Source organism: Myxine glutinosa, chromosome 8, assembly GCF_964187855.1.
Source record: "Myxine glutinosa chromosome 8, kmMyxGlut1.1, whole genome shotgun sequence".
Classification (NCBI taxonomy): Eukaryota; Metazoa; Chordata; class Myxini; order Myxiniformes; family Myxinidae; genus Myxine; species Myxine glutinosa.
Window position 1 is genome coordinate 99,548,771 of NC_136268.1, and position 19,020 is coordinate 99,567,790.

At 41.1% G+C, this 19,020-nt stretch overlaps 1 protein-coding gene across 4 annotated transcripts in view; it reads left to right on the forward strand.

Moving 5' to 3' along the window:
* The window catches only part of LOC137432760 (choline transporter-like protein 5), a 99,406-nt gene that overhangs the window by 43,484 nt on the left and 36,902 nt on the right, over positions 1 to 19,020 (forward strand). For 2 of the 4 annotated variants that reach the window (XM_068124934.2, XM_068124935.2), the window contains exons 7-15: positions 992 to 1,058; positions 1,221 to 1,341; positions 2,243 to 2,299; positions 3,476 to 3,559; positions 4,288 to 4,400; positions 4,703 to 4,837; positions 6,937 to 7,036; positions 18,303 to 18,395; positions 18,870 to 18,978. In XM_068124934.2, coding sequence (XP_067981035.2) covers positions 992 to 1,058; positions 1,221 to 1,341; positions 2,243 to 2,299; positions 3,476 to 3,559; positions 4,288 to 4,400; positions 4,703 to 4,837; positions 6,937 to 7,036; positions 18,303 to 18,395; positions 18,870 to 18,978 — 879 coding nt within the window. The remainder of the gene's footprint in view (positions 1 to 991; positions 1,059 to 1,220; positions 1,342 to 2,242; positions 2,300 to 3,475; positions 3,560 to 4,287; positions 4,401 to 4,702; positions 4,838 to 6,936; positions 7,037 to 18,302; positions 18,396 to 18,869; positions 18,979 to 19,020) is intronic. The other 2 variants (XM_068124936.2, XM_078783574.1) reach the window with 1 other exon arrangement.

The window sequence follows — 19,020 nt, forward strand, 5'->3', positions numbered from 1 at the left end:
AAATTAACAGCCAAAACAGAAAGCATTAGTATACATGCTACACACACCAATAACAGCATAATGTGCAACAATTAGTCATTCAGAGAGGTTGACGAGTTTACGTATCTGGGGCTCATGATTACAATAAAAGGAGGGTAGATGCAGATGTACTACAACGGATGGACAACTAACAAGAGATGAGAGGGATGTAAACACGGTGAGCTTTGATAAAAGGGTTTGGTTTGGGAGAGTGGGTGGGGTTAACAGTGGTAGTAAAGATCACAGGGAGGAATGGAGAATGACTTGAGGTAATGACTGCCATCTTGAATCATTGGATGGAAGAGTTGTTCGATCGAACTGACTCAGGAAGGCAGTTCTGTAAGAAAAGAGGAACAAAGTAGTGGAGGTGAGCAACAGTAATTTTGAGAGGAGTTGCTGGGAGAGCACAGGCATCCTGGAGGATTTGGGAAGTGTTGTAGGGATGAAAAATCAGAGGAAATAGGACCAGTTGAGAGAGGATGTAAAACAGACCACCAGCCTCAATGCGATAATAGAGCATCAGGTCTTGTGCTTCTGCTTATTTGTGGAAATGCCAATGATACTTTTCTTGCAATTCATTTTAAGTTACATTTATGTCCGCCAATGTCTTTGCTCTGCATGTAATTTATGTGCAAGATCCTTGAGTAATGTAAAATATAGAAGTGAAGCTATTCCAGAGAGACACCATTATATCTGAAGAAAATAATCTGCTACATGAATATTTTTTATTTAAAAGCACATTGGGGTTAAACATTATTTCTTTACTCAGAGCACATTTACAGCTGCATAGTATTCTGGTGTCTCTTTTTGCATTCATTTATTTTTTGTTTAGCAATGGAATTTTCAATTTTGTGGCTAACGGGATGTCTGCACCTTTAAGTTATTTTACAGTAATAAAATGACACCATTAAAGTATTGTTTTAATTATGTTGAAACTTATTTTTGAAGTAATTATTTTATTTATTGCCGACAGCATACACCCATTTCAGAAATTCTCTCCAAAGACCTTTGTCCATCTGCTGTGATTTCCAGCAAACCATGTGAGTAATATCTCGTACAATCTTTCATTTTGTGCAGGTTTCTTTTTGGGGTGGGAGGAGGGCAGGGGATGACGGGATCCGCCACCCACAAAAGCTGGATGGGGTTGGGATACCTGTGGGCACTGTGTGACTGACTACTTGTTTTTTGTGCTCTTCTTGTAGTCATGAATCGTTGCTTCCCGAACTTAGTTACAGACAAGGGAAAAGTTACCATTTCTGGGAACGAGACTGTGATGTACAATCATGAACTTGTGAATGTCACCGATATTCAGAATGCTGCAAAGTGAGTCATGTGCTACCTTGCTACAGAAACAGCTGTAAAAATTAAATGGAAAATGTTTTATTTCTTCTGTTTTGCCCAAACATATTTTAAAAGGGTAGTAAAGCTGACAGCCTTGAACATGGTTCACCAGCCATGCTTGCTTTCATTTATATTTCCATTTGCAACCACTTCCTGTAATAGACCGTGTTTTTTCCGTTCGTGTATGACGGTTCCACAAACTTTATGGAATGTTTGTCTGGTTGGATTGTTTGGTGTTCCCATCTGAACATAGATATTATTGCAGGGGTATTGGATTTAAATGTCATAGATTCTGTTTCTGTGTATACAACTGATGTATACATTTCTATGTATACAACTATGTCACTTGTTATTAGTCCCCTCCCGGTGTACACTGTAGAGGACTATAGGTTTGCACTCCGTCCCTCCGTCTGTCAGTCTGTCGGTCCGTCAGTCCGTCACGCAAAGAACAGTTTTCCGGACTTTTTTTCTAAACTCTTAATGCTAATGATTTCAAACTTTGTAGAAGGTTACGTCATGATAAGTTACAGATCAAGTTCGAACTTCACGACGTTTCGATCATTTTTGACAAAGTTATGGCACTTTGAACTTTGGTAATTTCCCCAACAGTTTTATTGTTTTTGTGAGCAAGCAATTTTGTTCACCATATTACATTTCGTATGTTTGTAATAGTGTTTTTATCATTATTGCTGTTGTTATTATTATTATTGTTGTGATTATTTAGTGGAGAACTTTGGAGTTTATTTTATCGTGGAGGGAGGAAAATGTAGTCATCCTTTACACAAACATTCTGTTCACTCATGTCGGGCATAAAACAATAAGAATAGCATCATTAAATTATCACTTTCTGAAGTGTGATTGTGTTGCTGCCTTACTGATTCAGGCAGGCAGTCTTGGGATGGCTGCCTAGGCCAATCGTCAACTCTCAATCCTCTCACGGGTAATGGCGCCAACATGGCTGGTTTGCTAGCTCGACCACATGTTGGCATGGGGCAGTATAGCTCTCACTGCTAACATGGAACTGGTCCTGTCATGGCATAAACACTAACAAAACTAAGCAAGAACAGCATGCTAACCCCTCTGACCACGGAGGTGCTGCAACTCGCTGCGAATATACTGCTCAATTCTCATAGTGTATTTACTACCACAAAAAGAGTAGTAAAATTATATTGAGGCAAACCCAACATCAAAATAGGACGTGTAAGCAGAATGAATAGAAAGTGAAACAGGCCAAGAGAAAACAGAACAGTAGGGAAATATTTGGAAGGGATAGGAATTGGGGTGAGGTTGGTTTAGGTGGAATCTTCACCGATAATGTTCTACTGCGTACGGGATGGTAAAACTGTGGCATCACCCATGTGGATAATTCAGCAGTTCTTCTGAAATTCTTCACCACAGAAGCCACCGCTAAAGTCAGAGCGCCAATGATAGTGCTAGCAATACAACCATCTTTGCTGCATTCAGAGCTAGATCACTGTTGCTACATAATTTATGATCACCGTTGCTGATCAACAAACCTCTTCTGAATAATCTTGCGGAAAGAAAGACCGTATATGTAAGTTAGCGCCATGTGCACTTGATTGCTTTCCTAAAGTATAGCATCAAGATGTAAGGAGAACATGACATGAACTTCTGCACTTTATCCACATGTAAATTCGGTGTTGAAATTGAGTGTGCGCGTGTGCTGTTGTTGAAATGTTGAAATTGAGTGTGTACGAGTGGTACATCTTTCTTTGTGACCCAATCATCATGGAATTTCTCTGTTGTGGATTTGAAGATCATGGTCTATAAACCTCCAAAAAATATACCTTCAAATAAATGAGAAGATTGTCATGGGGCCCGCAAGGCTAACCCCCGCTCTCGCAGGGAAAATTACCTTTAAATGCCTGTTGTTGTTGTTGATGGTCTGTAAACCTCCACAACATCCGTTGCTGTGTAGTGATGTGCACTAATATTTCGCCACTTGCAGAATGGCTTTTAGGAAGAAAAAAATAGCTTGTATTAACACTAATTTATATTCCAAGTGTTGTACCCTTATTACAGTAACTTAAAATGTGTTATTTTTGTGACATTTGAAAACATTTTATTTATCTTATACTTTACCTTCTTTCCATAGAGGTGTCACAAAATTCATCGATGCACGTCGTGTTGGTATGAAGATTTTTGAAGACTTCAGCAAGTCCTGGTACTGGGTAATCCTGTAAGTGAAGAACTGTAATGTATTGTTGCTGATTGAGCATGGATATTTTGTGGAACCATTTCAGTCCCGAATGGCAAACAAAAACCCGGATTTTTTCCCCCGTCAAGCATTTAAATTATACAGGACACTGAGATTGCATTTCTTTTAAATGTTTTGCTTACTTGTAGCTTGATTCTCTCAGCATTAAAAAGAAAGTAAGCCAATTTCAGGAAGTAAATTAATATATCTGATCGTTATGGTTATTAATTTATGATTATATGAAAAATAAAATGCACACGTTAATATAAATGTGAGGCATCTGATTGGCTGTGAAACAATATAATTGCGTGCCACAGCCAATCAGACACCCACAAAGATATGACAAACGCTCGCATATCAAATAAACATCTCGCAGCATGAAGTTCCAAGCCCAATATTGTTGAAATGAAATGTTTTATTACTTTTTCCAGCCATTTAAGTAAATTGCTAAACGTATTGGAATTGATATTCCTGTCCGTGTAATTGATGGTTGTCTGCCATGACTCCTGCACCTATTTCTCCTGCAGTAATTAGAGATTTCCACATTTTGAGGCCCTAAGGTGCCTGGATTTTGCACTGCACCACATAAAGTTGTGAATTGATGATGCATTCCTACAGTTACATTTACATGACTCCGATTACACTTTATTTGTGTTAATGCTAAGACGTGCGTCATGGTTATGCCCCAATGGAATTTCTTGCTACCACAGGGGTCTGGTTATTGCGCTGATCCTCAGTTTGTTTTTCTTGATTCTTCTTCGATTCCTGGCTGGTGTACTCGTGTGGATTGTCATTGTTGGAGTCATTGGTGTCATCGGTTATGGTAAGTCATTGTTGTTCAATCCTGTCTGATGCTGTACAGTACCACAACAGTTGTTCCTTGAACTTTGTCATAGAGGTTAATCTACCATAGCATTTGTAATTTTATAGTCATAAGTAACAATGGTTTTGAATAGTATGTGAGTGTGTGAGAGTTTTCTTGAAATTGTTAAAAAGCTTTTGGAATATATTGTATTTGTAATGCGTAGGTGTTCCAGTTTTTGTGATTTGTCAATTTTATGTTTCTTTCTGATTGCAGATGTATGAGGTGTGAAAACAATCCATGTGTGTTTTGTTATTAAACAGGTATCTTCCATTGCTTCTGGGAATACCAAGTGAAGCTCAAGGGCAGACCTGGTGCAGACAACAAGATAACAGACATCGGGTTCCAGACAGATTTTCGTGTGTACCTGCAGCTGCGTGATACATGGCTGGCATTCAGTAAGTGGGGCAACCACATCCAGAAGCTTTACGTTTATTACTACTATTGCTACTACCAGAATGAATAATCTGTTTACTACGATGACTACTACTACTACTACTACTACTACTACTACTACTACTACTTCTACTACTACTACTACTACTACTACTACTAACTACTACTACTACTACTTTTAATAGCCACAATTAAACCCACTTCTTGTGGGGTTGGCCACATGAGGTTTTCCTTTCCACACCCCTCCACCTCAAGTATCCTAACCCTCCATCCCCACATCTCTGATGTCCCACTCCACCACTGACCTCCACCTCAATGTTGATCTGCCCTTTCTCCTCCTGCTTACCTGAATCTATATCAAAGACCTTCCTGGCGGGATCCTGCTCTTCCCTCCACACCAACCAATGCAAACATGCCTTTCATGCCTTTTCGCTAATTTTTCTTATTCCTGCCCACATCCTGATATCCTCAATCTTCTTCCTCTCCTTCAGAAAAGTTCCCATCAGCCCTCTCTCAGCATCCGCAACTCCATCCTTTGCAGCAATCTCTCCTCTTTCTCAATGCCAAGCCTCTGCTCCATACAAGAGAACTGGTCTCATTGCCATTTTATAATATCTCTCCTCTTATCCTAACTTAGCCTGGTATTGGCTTAGCGGTTAGGGTGTCGGCTTGGGATCCTAGGATCCTGGGTTTGAATCCCGGTTGATCGCTGAATTAACACCAGGGGAGTTGACTCAGCCTGTCATCCTTTCGAGGTCGGCAAATTGAGTACCAGTTCACTGGTAATTCCCTGTGTGTTGCAAAAGGAGACTAACAGGGTTGGCGGCAGGAAGGGCATCCGGCCATAAAACATTGCTTCAAAAAGGGGAAAAGGCCCGAAAAAGGCCAACCCCTGCTCTGCGGGGAAAAATGGCCTCCACAGGTGGTTCTTCTTCTTCTTTCTCCTCTTATCCTAACTGGAATCTTTGGATCGTATATGATACTAGCGAGGTACCCGTGCTATGCTATGCACAGGTGGGAAGCCAAAAGCAAACAAACAATGCAGAAATTGTGAATGCCAAAACATGGAATCAATAAATTCCACATTCCTGTGCCACCTTCAGTCGAATGTCAGACATGGACAGCAGGTTCGTGAATGACTTGCACAAAAAACGGTGAATGGCAAATGGTGAACCAATAAATTCCACATTTCTGTGCCACCTTTAGTCGAACGTCAGGCATTGACAGCAGGTTCGTGAAGGACTTGGACAAAAAACGTACCCCGTCTGAATGGTTCTAATCCCAGGCAATGGCGAATCTGCATATGGCGAATCTGCGAATGTCACGGTTAGAAAGTAGAAACCCTCACGTCATTTCCTCATTCACATTTTACCTCAATATCTCTATTTTCATTCCAAACAGCATCACTCCAATCATAAATTAATACTATAACAGAATACTGTGTTAAATCACGATTGTATAGAGATATCAAACCGGTTCATTGTCGTCATCTGTTCGCTTCCGGATTTGGCAGCATCCCCGTATCGAGCCAATTTCAAAATCATAATTTTATTGAGAAATTTATGAAATCTCCTACCTACCTTAGGACATCCGTTGGGACCCCAAAACATTCCACAGAAGGTTTGGCGGGGCTAGCCCCAAAACTGAGGGAGTAGTTCGGGGACGGACGGATGGACACTCCTGTTTTATAATAAATATAGATCATCTGAGAAATGCTGCTTCACTTACTCCACTTGTCCTGAATTAAATAAGGCAAATTAATCTACCTGTTATGTCATTAGTTTTCCTTGGTTTAACAAAAAGGTTTATCTCGTTTTATACTGGATGTGCGACATGGTAGTATAATATAAAAAAGAAAGATGGAGAGAGGCTAAAAAGAATGGAAAGTTAGACATATCAATCAGCAACTTGGCCTAAAAACGTTCCCCGGTCAACCTCACAAAGTGGGAATAATTGTGGCCGTTGTAGTAATTGTTGTTGTGTTTGTAGTGTCGCTATTGTGATTTATATGAACAATAACTTTCGGACTTTCTAACTTAAAAAAAAAAAATTCCCCAGTCACTATTTGTCCTTTTTCACCCACAACCCTCATGGTATGCAGTGATACTTCTGTGCATCCTGGAAGTCATCATCATCCTCATGTTGATCTTCCTCCGGAATAGAATACTCATTGCTATTGGCATCATCCGAGAAAGCAGCAGGTGAGTTCCATGAATTGTGACATAGCCATTGTCATTGCAACGCACTCGTAATAATCTTGTAAAATTTTCATGGTTTTGTCATCAAGATGAAATGCAATTTTCACTTTTCCGTCGTTAAAACAATGATTCATCCTTGGTTATCCACCGGCTCCATCCCCATTTAGCTCTAATCATCTAAACTAGCCGAAACCCGTGGAACATCCACAGAAGGGAGGATGTGGTGTATGGATAGAGTGTACCATTATGGATGGCATAGGGGATTTGCTTGTCCGAGTAAGAGTTAGGAAGAAAGATGAGAATGAAGAGTGCGTATATGAACAACGATCGCCGACACCGGCACAAATGCATGCTCTGGATTGTCCACTCAGCGGACGGCTTGCTTTCGCCTTCGCCTGTCCAATCAGCGGACGGCTTGCTTCGCCTTCGCCCAGCAGACGCCAATACGATGGCGTCGTAAGATGGCGTCGTATCGGCAGCTAATCGGATGCTTTTGGGCCCCAACGTCGGCCAATTCAGATTTTTCGAGTATGGCTGTACGTGATAAACAAAGAGCGCGGTTCGTAGATGGTAAATCCATTAGTGCCGTGGGCATCGGGTCACTGGGTGCGGCGTAAAAGGGATAACAAAGTCGAGTCCTTATGCTATTATTATATAGATTATGGGTTGAATGAACTAAACTTAAATTTTTCACTTTGCAGTGAATTGAAGGGAAGATTTTAGTAAAATGTTAATATGGTACTCGACTAATAACACATTTGTTTGGTGGCAACAATTACTCAGTAATTTGCTTGGTAAATTGCTCAGAAGTGTGAATTAATCACACGGAGTTTCAAACCCCACTTTGAAAATGGATAAACATATAGACAAAAGTATTGGGACGTTAGGAAATTACACAGGGATATTAATTTACAACCTTTTGAATTGCAATCGGATTTTGGTCAGCCCTTGACAATAACAGGAATGGCTCGGAAGCTGTCACTAAGACTTTGTGCCTGAGCTGAATTTACTACAATGGCCTTGAATGTTCAGCACCGTTATTCTGCTGTTCCTTATTTTGAGGTTATCCGGGCCTGAGCTGTCAAACATTTAGCCCTGGCAATCATATTTTCAACATTGGTACGTTTTGCATATCTTTTTTCATGACATTACCCACAGTTGACTTGGGAAGGCCATACTGCGACAAATCTATTACGAAATGGAGAGGCATCCAGTCATGTATATGACACGCCAAGAAGAAGAAGTAGGACGACCTCGAGCTGTAGCAGTTCCTGCTGTTGTCGAATAATAAAAATGGTACCGTTGGAATGCTAATAATCAATTTACTTGGACAATTTTTTTTGGCTATTTAATCCTAAAGATCCCTATTGAAGAAGAAGAAGAAGAAGAAGCGATATTGGGAGCTTAATATAGCAGTTCAAATGGTAACATTTATTATTCGATGACAGCAGCAACACTTTAGAAGCACATGTAAGGAGCTTGCAAAATTATATCTACCATATAAAACACAATGTGTTTGTGTGTGTGTGTGTGTGTGTGTGTGTGTGTGTGTGTGTGTGTGTGTGTGTGTCCCTTCATAAGGCTAGGTTTTAAAGGCTTTGAGTAGTGCTTTAGGAGGGATTTGAGTGGGGGGGTTTGAGGGGAAATCTTTGAACAAGACTGTGTGTCCACCGGTTAAAAGATCGAAAAGACTCTGAGGACCCAAAAGACCCAAGGACCCAGAAGACCCCAAAGACCCAATGGACCCCAAAAACTCAAAATACCCAAAGACCCAAAATACCCTGTAGACTTAAAGACACAAAAGATAATGAAGACCTAGAAGACCCCAAGGACTCTGAAGACCCAAAATACCCCAAAGACCCAAAACACTGAAAATACCTTGAAGACCAAATGGACACAAAAGACCCTGAAGACCCAAAAGATCCAAACAACCCCAAGGACCCAAATGACAAAGAGGACCCAAAAGACCCCAAGGACTCTGAAGATCCAAAATACCCCAAACACCCAAAAGACCGAAAAGACCAAATGGACCCCAAACACCCAAAATACCCCAAAGACCCAAAATATGCCAAAGACCCAAAAACACCAAAAAGACCACAAAGACCCCAGAGACCCAAAATATCCCAAAGACCCTTAAAGACCCCAAATACCCCAAATACTGAAAATACCCTAAAGACTCAATGGACCCCAAAGACCCCAAATTTTGGTAAGACCCAAAAGACCCTAAGATCTCAAGGACCCAGAAGACCCAAAAGACCCCAAACACCCAAAATACCCGAAGACCCAAAATACCCTGTGGACTGTTAAAGACACAAAAGACCATGAAGACCCAGAAGTCCCCAAGTACCCTGAAGACCCAAAATACCCTGAAGACCCAAAATACCCCTTAGGCCTAGAAGACCCCAAGGACTATCAAGACCCAAAAGACAGAAAAGTCATTGAAAACCCAATTTACCCCAAACACCCAAAATACCCCAAAGACCCAAAAGACCCCGAACACTCTTAAATACCCAAAATACCACAAAAACCCAAAATACACTGAAGACACCAAATTCCCCAAAGACCCAAAAGACTGAAAAGACCCCAAGAACCTTAAAGACCCTAAAGACCCAAAATACACCAAATACCCTTAAAGACCCAAAAGACCACAAAGATGCAAAAGACCCTGAAGATCCAAAAGCCCCAACGACCCTTAAATATCCAGAAGACCCAAAATACCCCAAAGACCCAAAATACCCCAAAGACCCCAACGACCCAAAAGATCCCAAAGACCCTTAAATATCCAGAAGACCAAAAAGACCCAAAATACCCCAAAGACCACAAGACACTTAAAGACCCAAAAGACAACAAAAACCCAAAAGGCCCTGAAGACCCAAACTTCCTCAAAGACCCATAAAGACACCGAATACCCAAAACACTGAAAAGACCCTTAAAGACCCAAAATACCACCAATACCCAAAATAACCCCAAAGACCCAAAAGACCCTGAATATCCAAAGACCCCAAATACCCTTAAATACCCAAAATACCCTGAAGACTGAAAATACCCTGAAGACTGAAAATACCCTGAAGACCCATAAGACCCAGAAGACCCTGAATTACCTCAAGGACCACACTATCTCAAAGACCTTTAAAGACCCAGAAGACTGAAAAGACCCCAAGACCCTTAAAAACCCATAAAGACCCCAAAGACCCAAAACACTGTAAAGACCCTTAAAGACCCAAAATACCACCAATACCCCCAAATACCCCAAAGACCCAAAAGACCCTGAATATCCAAAGACCCCAAATACCCTTAAATACCCAAAAGACCCTGAAGACTGAAAATACCCTGAAGACCCAGAAGACCCTGAATTACCTCAAGGACCCACACTATCTCAAAGACCCTTAAAGACCCAGAAGACTGAAAAGACCCTGTAGACCAAAAAGACCCTGAAGACCCAAAATACCCCAAAGACTCAAAATACATCAAAGACCCAAAACACCAAAAAGACCACGAAGACCCCATAGACCCAATATATCCCAAAGACCAAAAAAAAATCGAAAAGACCTGGAAGACCAAAAAGTCACTGAAAACCCAATATACCCCGAAGTCCCTTAACGACCCTACAGAACCAAACAATCCAAAACACCAAAAAGACCCTGAGGACCCAGTGAAACCCAAGGACCGAAATTACCCCAAAGACCCAAAATACCTAGATGACTGAAAAGACCCGAGGACCCCAAATATGCAGAGGACCCAAATAACTCAAATTACATAAAAGACCCCGAAGACCCAAATGAACCAGAAGATCCCAAGGATGCAAAAGAGCTTGAGCACCCAAAAGACACAAATTAACCAGAGGACCCAAAAGACCCTTAGGACTCTGAAGACCCAAAAGAAGAGTAATTATGTCTCTTACATTGGAATTGTAGACGGTGGCTTGTAAACCGAGCCTCAAGGTCAGTGGACGGAAGCGGGGTTTTTTTTATTACAATAAATACAAGGCGTAGGGAGGTGAAATTCGCCGAACGTGACATGCAAAGTGCGCAAAGTAAACTGAGTGTTCATTTACATCTGTAGGGTGTCAATCCAAAACACCAAAAAGACCCTTAAAGACCCTGAGGGCACAGTGGACCCTAAGTAAATTACCCCAAAGACCCAAAATACCCCAAGGACCCAGATGACCGAAAAGACCCAAGGACCCCAAAGATCCAGAGGACCCAAAAGATTCAAATAACCTAAACGACCCTGAGGACTCAAATGACCCAGAGGACACAAAATATCCCAGGGATGCAAAAGAGCTTGAACACCCAAAAATCCCAAATGAACCAGAGGACCCAAAAGACCCCGAGGACTCCAAAGACCCAAAAGAATAGTAATTATGTCTCTTACATTGGAATTGTAGACGGTGGCTTGCAAACCGAGCCTCAAGGGCATTCAGTGTACAGAAGTGTTTTTAAATATCAATATATACAAGGCGCAGGGAGATGAAATTCGCTGCACGTGATGTGCAAAGTGCTCAGAGTAAACTGAGTGTTCATTTACATCTGTAGGATATCCAATAAATAAAGAAGATAAAAGCACACCTGACACTAGGCCCAGGCTTCAGACTTTGGCACGCTCACGCGGCTGCATCTTCAAATAAACTGTTCCAACCCGTCATTTTTAACGGGCTTTATACTCTTATAGAAATATTTCACGAAGCAATAGAAAAATATATAAAAGTACACAGGAGCACACAAACAACGAGAGCAGCAACAAGTACATGCTATTTTCAAAAAAAAACTTTTTTGTGCTTTTCACTTCATTTTACATCCTCATTAAAAACCCATTAATGGACATTCAATATGTTTGTGAAGTACAACATGCTGTCCTTTGATTAAATCCATCAGCGAATCGATGGGTAGGCATGTCTAGTGTCATAAAATGCTGGCACAAAATAACTTTTATACTCATTGTTAGATTAGCTCAAATGTCCAAACGTCTGGCACCCAATGACCTTCCATTATCTTCCATATATTGTGAACCGTGGTGTTTGTCTATGTGTTTGTCTGTCTCCCGTTTATGGCGGCCGCTTCCCACGCTGCGTTTGAAAAGCTGTGCACACAGGTGATCAATATTCAGTTTTGAAATGACGGGAGAGTAGGCATGAATAATGTTGATGCCAAATTCTATTTTGCAAGCAAGATATTCGACACTCTTTTTGACAAATCCAACCTCCGCCGCCTGATGTTGCACCACCATTTTACAGTGGGCAGTATCAGTAACTCAGAGTGAAACCAAAAGTGCAACACAATTAACTTTTTGAAAGTCCATGAAATAATTTAAATTGATAGAACTGCCTTGAGAGGCCATTTTTCCCCACAGAGTAAAAAGGTACAGAGACCTTTTTTGGGCACCATGGTCCCCTTTTTGAAGAAATGTTTTATGGCCAGATGCCCTTCCTGCCACCAACCCTGTTGGTCCCCTCTTGCGACACGCAGGGAATTACCAGTGAATTGGTACTCAATTTGCCAACCTCAGAAGGACGACAGACTGAGTCAACCCCCTGGCGTTAATTCAGCAACCAACCAGGATTTGAACCCTGGATCCTATAGTAGGGGAGCCAGAGAGCAGAAATGTGCTTAAAAAGGGTTGAGGTAGGCATGGAAGAACATACTTTTGTCTTTGGTGTTTTTTGGTAGAATGGGCCATGGTGCACATGTCTAGGGTGGCCTGCTTGGGCAACTCTCTTGCGAAAGTGCCGATTAGGCTGAATTTATCATCTGTTGACATGGCAAATTTCAGCCCTAAAATTAGTGGTAGGGGAAATATAAATGGCTATTTCACCATGTTGCAATTGTTGTATTCCAACATTTTAGGTATCATCATAAAGGTATTAGGCTGGGCTAAAAATTGGTATCAGAAAATTTTCTTTGGGGTCACTGAGTACAGTTTAGGGGTCAAAAGGTCACGCTCAGAAGGGTCAGGTGAAAATCTAGGGGTCGGGGGTATAAATGACCCCACTGTACCCAAACCAATAACAATAAATGAATGCCACTCGCACAAATTTAAGAGTACTATACAACCAGGTTTTTAATAATCAAGCGATGTTTGATGGGAATACAGGTTTTGAGTATTAACCCCTTAATGTCTTTGAGCAAAATCGAAAAATGGCGAAAATATAGGTTATTATAATGAAAGTGATTTTGCACTACTTGCATGATTAAAACATGAGTATATTATATATTATATTGATAAAGTACATATCCTGACCATTTAAACCAATTTAACCCTTTGCTTGCCTATATTAACCCTTGTGTGTCTTTCACATTAACCCTTCGTGTCGTTTTACCATTTTTCATCTGTTACAATTTTATTGAAAATTTACAGAAGATGTTCAGTAACTATAGCTCTTTGATGTTAGTTGTTGATCCTACTTGTTCATTTTTATGTAAATAAACATCATTATCTTCAATTTGTGTGATGGGAGTGGCAGCTAAATCAAGAGACAATAGGCTAAAGGTAAGTGTTTAAGCCCAATGCGAACTCATTCAAAGGAGAGTCCCTAATGAGACACCATACCTTAAAACAAAGAGCTCTTCAGTGTGTCATGAATTGGAGGTGCAATTGACCTCTCATTTGTCATGCTTGAAAGAGCCAGAAAATCTATCTGGAAATTAAAATTTAATCCATCACATCCTATAATCGTGAAATATGATAGACACCTCGTGTTACATAATCCTAAAAGAAGTATTATGCCTCATTAACAGGTAATTAGTTTGCAGTGATTAGATTTTACATTTGTTATGATTTTATGATGATGATATTATGATGATTTTACAGATTAGTGATTAGATTACACACAGGCAAAGAGGACATGTTGGCTGCGGCAGATGTTTGCCTACCAGGAACTGCTAACAAACTCCTAGATGGGAAAGACTACTATGCCATGCTTCATGCCCATACCATTGTTGAGAGGGCGATGTTCAGTCTCCTTTTGGAAGATTTTGAAACGTGGATACTTGAACAGGGGCATAACACCGATGACTTTTCCACCCTATCTAAGCACATAGCTGACATCTGCAAGGGCATCAATGAGGACCGAGGTGAAGAGGCAAGGAGTGCTTTCGGACAAGCTGAATCAACCCTAGATGATGTGAGACAGAAGCTAGAGGAATTCAAGATGATCTTCACTTGTCCGACTGCCAAGTTATGGTTAATGTACCTCGACATGATAGGGATCCTAAAGAAGTTTATCGCAGCTGAACGAGCAGGACTTTGGGATCTTCACCTACAAGCCACAGAAGAAATGCTTCCCTACATAGTCGCAGCTGGTCACAATAAGTACACCTGCCTACTACACTATTTGTTGGCCATGAAAAACTTGCCATCAACAGTCAAAGAAGAGTCCGAAAAGGGGAACTTCACCATCCATAAGCAGCCAGGAAAATTCAATGGAGTCTGGTCGGATATGGCGCTGGAGCAAACGTATAATAAAGACGCAAAGACAAAGCTGCTACAGGGAATAACACAAAGACCAGAGACAATATCCAAATACCTGAAAGCATTGCCTGCCATGACTGCAGCCTCAGAGAAGACACTGTTGATGGCTCACATGAAGCATGACCCCTAAAGAACAGGGGAAGCAAGCACTTCTGAGAGGGATCTACAGCAAGTGCAGAACATCAAGCGTGTTGTGACCGAAAAGTTGATTAACCCCTTTCTGCAGACAAATGATGAACTTGTCAACATATCCACAGGTCAAGTTGCACAGTCCATTGAGTTGATTGATGCAAAACAGAAAGGATTGGATGCACTCACCAAAGCGGAGAATGAGGCCTCTCTAAAAGTTGAACCAGTTAAACTGAAAACGTTTGTAGAAAAGGTGAAGAAGAAATCAAAACTACAGCAAACGAAAGAACTGTATGTGGAAGAGAGTTCTGTGGTCCGCAGCCTTTGCTTTGCCGAAAGCCTAAGCCATAAAGAGAAAGTGGATACCTTCTCCCATGAGTGGGCAGAATACCCCAGTTCACTTTTTACTCCAGACAAGCTACATCCATCTGGCTTCTCCATGAGAAAGGGCAACAAATCTGATTATGCCACAATGCTTAAGGCTACGATGGGTCCCCAGTGGAAGGAAATAGAGGAACTGCCCATTATACATACTGAATCAAATATGGGCTTTTTCATTGACCTCTTGGCCTTTATTCAGCGCTATCAGGAACTTGGGAGCACTACATTTGAGGAGCTTTCTGCAAAATATCTTGAAAAGATCTTGCGCCTTAGACCAAAGGATTGCAACATTGTCCCTGTTGTTGGTGATCTCTATGATGTCAGCCCTCAGAGAAGCTTGAAGCTGGAAGAGAGAATGTGTAGGGAGAAAATGGTCCAGAAGACGAAAACTTTCATCCCTCATGACAAATTAGGGCTCCCACTATGGAAGGGTTTTGTCTCCCATCAAGAAAACAAGGAACATCTCCAAGCGTATCTGTCCAAGACATGGCTAACAAATCACCAGAAAATACCAAATGGATGCACCTTGATACTGGGAGGCATGACCCGTGGACCTGCCTTGAAGTTGACCAAAAATGGTACATCAGAACTTGAAAGCTTGGCATGTGATGAACATGAGGAGGCTGATACGCGTATCTTTGCTCACATTGCATACTCGGCAAAGGAACAAGGGTGCAAGAGAGCAGTCATCCAAGCCACTGACACGGATGTCATTATGCCGGCTATCTACCACGTTTCAAGGGTCGATGGTTTAGACGAGCTCTGGATGCAAAAGGAGAACATCTTTATCCCATGTCATGTTATTTCCAAGTTTTTGGCAAGCCAATACATAGATATGACCAGCTCATCCTTACTGTCAGCATATGCTCTCACTGGCTGTGATACAGTCAGCTACTTTTTCCATTGTGGAAAAAAACGTGCATTGAAAGTGGCATTGGATTGTGGAAAGCTCCTTGAGCCAGTTGCACAATATGGAATTCCTGAAGAGGGTATTGAAATGTCAAAAGCCATTGCAGAGTCCACGCATAAATATGTCTATGCACTGTATGGGAAAAAGGACTTCTCTGGTTCTATGGATGAGCTACGGTGTCATCTTTTTCAAACAAAGAGATCTGACATCCGATCATTGCCTCCCACAAGCGATGCTTTTCAGCTTCACATCCTGAGGGCTCTGTACCAAATATTAATTTGGAAACGTGCTACAATGGCAAGTCCAACGTTGCCCGATCCCACCGACTTTGGCCGGAATACCAAGAAAGGATACCTGCTGGCTGCTTTGATGACAAAACCATTAAAACCAGGTTTGCTGAAAACTAAATGCAAATGTCGCAAAGATAAATGTGGGCCACATTGCCCTTGCAGAAAAGCCAAAGTTTCATGCACAATGGCTTGTAACTGCTGCGGGGATCCACTGATGTGCACACTACTGGAGGAAAAAAATGAAGATGTTCTATGAACATAAACGTCTCACTCATGATTCTTCATTCATTAATCAGCCTCATCATCCTAACAAAAATACCAACAGAAAGTTCACAAGCCTTGTATTGACACACCCTATTTTACTACATGTAGTAATTTATCATTAGAGGAATGATACTGTATGGATATGGTACATTTATCCCCACTTACCCTCATTAAATGTACATGAGAGATTCATTATCAAACCTTGTGAATATTTTAAGGCCTAATCTAACAAGAAAAGTGAATGCATACCCATGGTATGTTTGGTTTCGAGTTGAAAGTACCAGTTTGTAAACGAATGAACAGGGCTAACATGGTTTAAGTGAAACACCCAGAAGGGGTTAATATAGGCAAGCAAATGGTTAAATTGGTTTAAATGGTCAGGTTATATGCCTTATCAATACAATTTATAATATATTACATTATACACATGTGTTATACACATGTGTTATACACATGTTAGCCTGGTGTTGGGCTAGCGGCTAGGGTGCCAGCTTAGGATCCTAGGATCCTGGGTTCGAATCCCGGTCGATCGCTGAATTAACGCCAGTGGGGTTAACTCAGCCTGTCATCCTTCCGAGGTCGGCTAATTGAGTACCAGTTCACTGGTAATTCCCTGGTTGTCGTAAAAGGCGACAAAAAGGGTTGGCGGCAGGAAGGGCATCCGGCCGTAAAACATTGCTTCAAAAAGGGGACCGAAAAACAAACAACAACCATGGTCCCCGAAAAAGGCCAACCCCCGCTTGTGGGGAAAAAATGGCCTCTAAAGGTGGTTCTTTATTTATTTTTTATACACATGAGTTGATCATGCAAGTAGCGTGGAATCACTTCTATTTAAAAAAAATCATATTTTTGCCATTTTTCGATTTTGCTCATAGACACTAAGGGGTTAATTCCCAAAACTTGTATTCCCATCAAACATGGCTTGATTATTAAAAACTTTGTTATATAGTACTCTTAAATTTGTGTGAGTGGAATTTATTTATTTTTATTGGTTTGGGTACAATGGGGTCATTTATTCCCCCAACCCCTAGATTTTCACCTGACCCTTCCGAGCGTGACCTTTTGACCCCTAAAACTACTCAGTGACCCCAATGAAAATTTTCTCCGACACCAATTTGTAGCCCAGCCTAATACCTTTATGATGATACCTAAAATGTTGGAATACAACAATTGCAACATGGTGAAATAGCCATTTACATTTCCCCTACCCCTAATTTTAGGGCCGAAATTTGCCATGTCAACAGATGATAAATTCAGCCGGATCAGCACTTTCGCAAGAGAGTTGCCCAAGCAGGCCACCCTAGACATGTGCACCATGGTCCATTCTACCAAAAAACACCAAAGACAAAAGTATGTTCTTCCATGACTACCCCACTTCTAGATTCAGGCCTTGGCTCCCCTACTACTGGGATCCCAAGCCTGCACCCTAACCACTAAGCCAACACCATGCTGAATAATTGAAATTGATAGATCAACTTAAACTTTCCCCATTATTGGGGATTGGTACTTTTGCTTGTACTGTACTTCATAACAGCTAAATTGCAGCAAATTTTCAATACCTTCTGCACATATCATATTGCACTTAGTTTGCATTGTGGGAAAAATGCACATGCAAGTTGAGAGGGTTCATTTCAAGGTGGCCTTTGCTGTCCCAATGCTTTTGTCAGATTTTTAGTTTGTCAGTTTAAGAGCTTTGTTTTGGTAAACTGCTACAAGTCATCGCATTTTATACCATCGTACCCTTATTAATCACATAGTTGTAATCTATCTGGTTGCTATTCCTGTTGGCTGATGTTGTGGTTGCTCAAGTGAAACATGTGCATCGCAGGGCAGTGGCAAAGGTCATGTCTTCGCTGCTGTATCCACTGGTGACCTTCGTCCTGCTGTCCGTGTGCGTCTTCTACTGGGCCATAACCTCCCTGTATCTCACCTCAACTGGAGCTTAAGTTAGGGAGCATGCGTAACTTGAGAACAAGTTGATTACTTTGTTGGAAATGCAACTGGTTTCAGAAAATATAAAGATGCAATTGTGGCAGGAAATCATGTAATGATATAAATCATGCAGTCTTCCCTTTTTGTTATGTTCAGAATTGAAATAATTTTGTGTTTTCGCATTGCCATTGACGAGTGCAATCTTGCTGTGGTTATAGGATCACATTTACTGTACTATGTTCATTGTACGGTACATTTCGTCCATTTGCTTACTCATGTCACTTTATTTAATGTTATATACACAAAATTCTCCATGAGTGATAAATACAATAAAATGCTTCTGCAATTTACAGAGATTAGCCATAAAATTAATAAGCTAGCCTGGCTGATAGACTATGTTGTATTTAATAAAATTGTAGGCATCGCAATATATGAGTTGCATCCCTAACGTACTACTGATCAGATACCTGGCGACATCTGGGGTACCTGTCTACAAAGTGTTTGTACCCCCTGGATCTGCATCCAAATATGAAGATTGCAAACAGTACAATAGTACTGTGTGTGATTTGAAGGTAGGTTTGGGGAAAGGGTGGGGAGGGGGGAGAGTTTTTTTT